Here is a 7120-nt window from a genome sequence, read left to right as displayed (position 1 = left end):
TTTCCCTCTGTCCCTTTGCTGTTCAGATTGACTTTTAAGAAACATCTTAAGACATTTTTATTCACAGACTTTTAGTTAAGTGCTTCTTACTGTTTTAATAGTTGGTTTTTTTATACATTTGTGATCTGTTTTATTTTAAGTTATTTTGCTCTCTGTTAAGCACTTTGTGATGTTTGTGTCTGTGAAAAGTGCTATATAGTTTACTTAATTTCATCTAACTGCTATATTTAAGCATTTTGTCCAGATACAGCTAAAGAAATAAAATAATTCCATTTGGTGRTAACAAAATACCTCAAAAGGCAACCTAAAACTGTTTCTTTTTAAAGTTATGCGTCAACACACTAGTTTGTCCCATGCAATTATTTTATTCCAAACATTTTTCCCCCTCAACTATATTACTTCTACGTTGTATTTATTAACCCTATACTGAGTCCATCATTTAGATTAACTACATCAAACCACACATCCTTACTCCTTCAACCCAGTGTTAGCTCGCCTCCTGTTGGCACCCASAAGTACTACACAACCCACACACACCAACAGAGCAGAGAGGTACCAAAATAGGTTTTATTTTACAGAACATTGTCAAAACCTGGAAAAACAGTTTTTTTTGCATATAAACCTTTTAAAACAAGGAAACAATGTTTAACATGTCACAGATTGTACAAAATATTGACACCTCTTTTGCATTTTTATTTGAACCCATCACCAAATCAACGCAGAGYGCAACCTTTACCTGCAGCGGGGCAGTTGCGTAAACAGCAGGGTACCTCCAAAAGCTTAAACGTGAAGTGACAGTCATTTATTTTTTTTAAACCTAACTAGGATCCAAAAGGTGCCTTTTAATTTGAATCTTTCAGTCTGCAAGTTTTGGGAAACCCTCTCTCGTTTAAGGCTTGAATTCTGAATAGTGAAAAAAGAATTCATTTATTGAAGCACAAAGCTTGAAAAGCTTAAACTTTAAAAAAAGAAAAACTAGCACCAACTTGAATCATTTTAATCAAACCACATCAACCTTTAATTCGAAAAAGGAACAAGAACAGTTTCTGAGAAGTGTTGAGTTATTGTTGCGACAGATTCAATTCATTTTCACACACGTTTTTAGCACTTTTGAAATTAGAAGCTCTGTGTTGCCAGAAATCCCTTAAAACAACTCTAATTAGTAAATCCCATAAACATTTCCAGTTAATCATTTCTATAATTACAAAAAAAGTAATCATTGATAGCTAAAGATTGATTTCTAATATGTAGTGGTGTAATCAAACTGTCATTTTACACATCTGTAGGTTTATTTCAGCTAAATTCTTTAAAAAAAGAGACTATAGCCAAGTGGTTTTGGTTGATTTTAGACAGCTGTCTTTTTAAAAAACTGTCATTTCCTGAGAATTTACATTTAACAACGTGAGGAGAGTTGGCAGACGATCACAGGCTCTATTAATCATCCGAATCAAGCAGAGGTACTTGTGCATGCACAGCCGCGTCGATCAAAAACCAGAAAAAACAAAGAAATGTGCTGGCTTCTCTTCATTCTGAGAACAAATAAACTTCTTGTTTGGTAGTGGCCACCTGCAGAGGTGAATAAGGGGTTAAAAATCAGACTATTTTTCTATTTTTACCCCTTCACATCAATGTAAATGCCAAAGTAGGTCAGCAGATCTCAACAATTGCAAAAAACAACTATAACAACCTGACATCATTCATCCACTGCAATTCAATGTTCAACACTAAGCTGGAGGACTTCAGCCAGATAAAATTTACTTGTATGCTGCTCTTTAATTTGCCTGTCAAAATCCACCATGAGCAGGGTCTGAAGTGCAATTAAATGGTTTTAACAGACTCGTGTTCTGACACAGCCAACGACTGACTCAGAAAGAAAAAAAGATGGCACAGAGATGACTTAAATTATGTTAATTTACATAAACCTTCCAGCTTTTAATTAGTGTCACCTGTCAGACTTCAGTGCAGCAAAACCAGAAGTTAATTCTCACAAATCATCAAAACCTCACCAACACAAATCATTCCTCAAAAAAATAAAACGTACAATGAAAGCAGCTCCAAAATCAGAGAAATAAACGTACTAATAAAGCACATAAAGATCAGGGTGACCATTTGTTGTCACCTTCTCAGGCAGAAGCATTTTTATCTTTATTTTTAAGACTATGGCATCACTCTTGCCGATTCACGTTTCCCCACACAGAACAAAAGGTGGGTTAAAAACTCTTCGTCCCCACTTCTCTCTTCACTTTTTCACTCTTTTAGACATTTAGTTTTAAGCCTGAAACGTGCCGTTCACCAAACTGGTTGCAAAGCTAATCCCCACCCCCCTCTCATCAGCTTCAGTGACAAGACCGACCGTGATCAAGTTCGCCTGTCCTTCGCGGAGCTGTGGACTCAGTGCTCCTTTGGTTTTCCTCTAAACAAGTTCGATTCAGCGTTCGGCAAACTGGGGGAGGGAGCAGACTTCGAGGGGCTGTTGTTTCCTTCGACAAACATGTTAGGAATGTCCTGGCCGAAGTAGATCTTACTATTAGCTGCTATCGCCTGGTACTTCATCAGCTCCAGGTACTCTGGCGTTAGCTTCAGCTGTAAAAGAGCCAGGAGAAAGACCTCAGCATCAGTGCTTAGTCAGAAGTATGAACAGTATCTGATTCAGCCGAGCAGGATATTTATACAATTAATCAGAGCATTCCATTTCTGGGAAAAGTCCTATCCAGGTGGCTTTTTTTTTTTAAATCAACACCATCTGGCCTCGTCTTATCAAATAAAATATGCATTTCTTTAATATTCTGTGTCTATCAGAGAACTGACTCATGCTGTTACAGCAGATTTGTTTGTATTATGAGGTTAAATCAAATTCTTTAAGACTAGGCAACTAAAGGTTAGAAAAAGCACCTAACAGAAATCATGTCTTCCCTGTTATTACATTAACAGTAATATTACAATAAAAAGCTAATCTTTTAATATTTTTCTTGAGTGTAATTCTGTGTAACATTTAAAATTTAAGTTTTTACCCGGTTTGCTTCAGCAGACTTGGCAGCAGTGTAATATTCTGCATCAGCCTTAGCCTTCTCTCTGGCCAAAAAAGCAGCGTCTGAAACAAATAAACAGTGTTTATAGAGACACATGACAAACTAAACCAGAACAGACCACAGAGAGAGGGGAAAAGGAACCAAGAGTAACCTTCTATTTCAGAGATCTTCTTCTCCGTCTCTTTCTCCATGACTTTCTGTTTGAACTGGATCTCTGCAACTTGAGCAACTTTCTGAGCCTCTGCAGAACAGAAAACGATTGTGAACAATATAAAAAACGAGCAGGCTGGTAGGGATTTATGGACAATCAGGCAAAAAAAAAAAAAAGAAGTATGGCAATTGAGGATAAAGCTCCACATTTACCAATGATGGCTTTCTTCCTTTCAGTCTCTGCTTCTTTTTCCACGACTTTCTGAGTCTGAGCCGTTATCAGAAGACGGGTTTTCTCTGCTTCCCTGTGGAGGCGAACACAAAACAACACAGGCAAACATGTTCACGAAAACAGCTTACTTTGTTATTACTTGAACTGAGTGGGAGGTTTACAGGGAAACTCTACGCCTGTGAGTAAACGCTTCTTAACTGACATGAGTTCAAAGTTCCTCCTGATAGACTCGGGGATCTTTGGTTTGGTAACACGAACTGCCTGGATTGTCAGTCCAGGTGCCATAGCATTAAGATCTTTCTGCAACGCAGTCTTCAGGTTTTCATCAATAATATCTTTAAAAACATCAAAAAGCATCTACATTAGTATACATTTAGAAATAGGAGCTACGTAAATATTAAACAAATTTCTCACCAAACAGCTCAATATAGACCTCCTGTAACGTGTGCACACTGCAGAACTGGTTCAATTCATGGTGAATCTTGTTGAAAATTAGAGTTTTGTCGTAATCAGCAGTGTAATTCCTCACAATGTCGACCACTGCAACAAAAACCAGGTATAGTCTTACCACACTGGGATCAAGGTAAATCAGTCCATCTGTAAATAAACAGATCTAAACCGGTTGTACCTGCTGAAGGGACCAACATGTTAACCACTTCTATCCTGTCAAAATAAATCATCACACCGCCACTGTGGAGAGAAAGAAAAAACACAAGGAGATCAATACATTACCATTTTAAAAACAGGATCACCTTTTAACAGCCATTTCAGTAAAGTTAGTTGTACCTTGTTCCACAAGGCACATTCTTGATCTCATCAGTCTGGAGTGTCGTCTGAAGCAAAAATAAAGCTTGAATAAATGTAATTGTTCTTTTTGGGGGAAAAAAATGTTTTATTTAAAAATAAAATCTGACAACTGGTTCTTTTCTGTAACAAAAGTGCTTGAAACATCAGGGAAAAACACAAATGGATCTTTAGATCAGTGTTTCCCAACCCTGATCCTCAAGGCACACTGCCCTGCATGTTTTACAAGTTTCCCTGCTTTGACAAACCTGCAGCTCAACAAAAGCCTGTTAATCAGTTGTCAATTGAAATCAGCTGTGCTGCAGCAGGGAAACAACTAAAACATGCAGGGCAGTGTGTAGGGATGAGGATGCATTTTTAATCCTACGCCAATATTAAATCTGACAGCAGATTCCAAAAGAACATTACAAACCATACAAAATAACACCAAAATTATGTGATTAACTCAGGTATGAGGGAAGTTGTTTGTTTGTTTAGGTGAAATCAGCTCATGTTTTCTTGCTGCAGTTCACAGCAGAACCAATGTGGCCTTTGTGACCATTTCACCTTGTTGTTTTCTAATTTTGCTCATAACTTCCTCAGTGTTCAAGATATCACCATGAAATTTTAGAAGATTTACATTCTGGTTTTTGTAGGAAGCATCTTAAAATAAACTAGTAAAACTTAATAATAGCCAATGCAAATGTAGCAGAAAAGGTATAAAATAATATTACAAGGCAAATTGTAGCATCAAATCAACTTAATGTGTCTTAGAAAGTAAGGAAATTAAAACAATTAAAAAAACTAGTGGACATCTGTTTTGTAAACAAAGCTCCTCAACCAATGACAGCGTGTTAAATGTGTCATGTGATGAAGACGAGCGTCAAAACACTTTGCAACAAGCGCTACTTCGGATTAAAAAAACATACTTTGACGTTTCAAATCATTATCAAATGTGGAACAAGGGCAGATAAAATAATGTTCTTCATGGCAGCTTATCTCTTTAAGGGGTCACTAGAAAAACTCGGGTGATTTACTTTGATCCTCTTTTCAAAAAATTGTCTCTTCAAAACGCATCAACAAAAATTAAAAACTGGAAGACGAGGCTGTAGCTAACTACCTGACGGCAGCCCGATTTGTTGAAATTCGTAGAAATAACGAAGAAGGAGGAAATTACAAGCAAACACACCGAGCAGCCTTGAAGAAAATGGCAGCAGTTGCTGACAAAATGTCAACATCCCTAGAGTGTGCCTTGAGGACCAGGGTTGAAAAACACTGCTGTAGATAATAAAATTTAACTTCAGTCTGTATTTTTAATCTCTACACAGGTTAAGAACACAACTGGTTTAAAAAAAAATAACGTAAGATTTGTGTAAAACCGAGCAATTTCCTTAAGATAATTGGCATTTATGTGGTAAATATTTTTAAATTAATTATAAATAGCAATTGACAAAACTGTTTTTGACCACGTTCATATTATTTCAAACATATATAGGTGAACAAACTAGCATATAAAGTGAGCAAAAACTAGATCTACAGCAGTTATGGTTGACCGACACCTCTACAGGATGTTGCAAACTAGGGTTGGGCAATATTGGCAAAAAAATAAATCATGATTAATTGTGGTATTTAGCCGATAGCGATTAATTTGACGATTAATCCCCCAGAATCCCTGGACACCCTTATGTCCTAGTCACATGACCAATTTATAGGGAGAAAATTGGCTCTTCGTAAAAATCTGTTCCAAATTGTGTCAAAATTACAGACTTCAGGCTATACATCAAACTTTAAATTGTGTTGAAAGATAAATAAATTACACAATTTTTTTAACGTTGGTCATATTTGAATCAGAGAGGAACACCAAGCGGTTAGTCTGCCAGGTGGCATTAATCGTATTAATTGTCAACTGCCAAAAATTAATCGATTAATGTTTTTCTGACGATTAATTGCACACGATACGATTATGCCCAACCCTATTGCAAACTTATTTATAGAAGATGTCACCTGTTTTTCACAAGGGGTAAAAGATGAATTTACCTGCACTGATCTATAGGTGGTAATGAAAGGCAGCATAATGTGATATCCTGGACCATTGGGACCAGTCAACAGCGCGCCGCCTCTGAAACAAATCCAAACAGATTTCGGGGTCACAATTCACGACATTGACATAACATGCATGCAAAACCTAACTTCTTCAGCAACAGCAAGCTGACTTAATCACACAATTTTATTATGAGAATGACATACAGTACATTACTAATTGGCAAATAAATTAAAACAACAGGAATACAATTAAAGTTTGAATTAGAGTTTGAATCATTGAAGCTCAATGTTACAAATCCATAACTGAAACTAAAAAACTTCAGAACTGACCAATTTGCATGTACAAATGACAGAAAAAATGAAAGTAAAAATGTGGTACTCCAACAGTCAGGAAGCAGCTTGTTCTGATTCTACCCAGTTTAGTACACAAAACTGTACATGCCTCGTTCTTTACACTTTTTTAAAGAGCCCACAAAAATACAATAAAATGTCAAATGTATTGCTTAATAGCAATCTCATTTGTAGAACAGACTTATATGATACCTGTAGTACACAGCGAGGTGTCCTTCCTCTATCTTGTGAATAGAGGAGTGCAAAAAGATGGCCATCACTCCTGCTATTGCTGAAAATACTGCCCCAACATGCGGCATCGTCATCCTCACTTGCACTCACCTGAGGGCGAAGAAGGAAGTGTAAACACACAGTAATAATTGACATTCTTTAAGTCAAGAATCATAGTGCTGAAGGTCAGACACCACTGTTAACTCTCAGAACAAACTACAACTAGTCGGTTTTTATTTTAAATTACTGGTAAATCTGGTTACAAATTATAGAGTAACAATGCAACCACTTTATCCTAACTGCATGTCATATATATATATAT

At 36.6% G+C, this 7120-nt stretch overlaps 1 protein-coding gene across 1 annotated transcript in view; it reads right to left on the bottom strand.

Moving 5' to 3' along the window:
* Nucleotides 1–542: 542 nt before the first annotated feature.
* erlin1 (ER lipid raft associated 1) overlaps nucleotides 543–7120 on the bottom strand; it is an 8490-nt gene continuing 1912 nt past the window's right edge. The window contains exons 2-11 of the mRNA XM_014030002.1: nucleotides 6781–6909; nucleotides 6232–6313; nucleotides 4198–4244; nucleotides 4040–4101; nucleotides 3826–3951; nucleotides 3614–3746; nucleotides 3393–3484; nucleotides 3181–3270; nucleotides 3012–3091; nucleotides 543–2583 (exon numbers count right to left, since the gene is read on the bottom strand). Of these exons, the coding sequence (XP_013885456.1) occupies nucleotides 2392–2583; nucleotides 3012–3091; nucleotides 3181–3270; nucleotides 3393–3484; nucleotides 3614–3746; nucleotides 3826–3951; nucleotides 4040–4101; nucleotides 4198–4244; nucleotides 6232–6313; nucleotides 6781–6893 (1017 nt within the window). The 5' untranslated portion in view covers nucleotides 6894–6909 and the 3' untranslated portion in view covers nucleotides 543–2391. The remainder of the gene's footprint in view (nucleotides 2584–3011; nucleotides 3092–3180; nucleotides 3271–3392; nucleotides 3485–3613; nucleotides 3747–3825; nucleotides 3952–4039; nucleotides 4102–4197; nucleotides 4245–6231; nucleotides 6314–6780; nucleotides 6910–7120) is intronic.

This window comes from Austrofundulus limnaeus, unplaced genomic scaffold, assembly GCF_001266775.1.
Source record: "Austrofundulus limnaeus strain Quisiro unplaced genomic scaffold, Austrofundulus_limnaeus-1.0 Scaffold986, whole genome shotgun sequence".
Taxonomy (NCBI): Eukaryota; Metazoa; Chordata; class Actinopteri; order Cyprinodontiformes; family Rivulidae; genus Austrofundulus; species Austrofundulus limnaeus.
The sequence above is the reverse complement of the archived record's forward strand: the minus strand, read 5'-3'. Positions and strand labels throughout refer to the sequence as shown.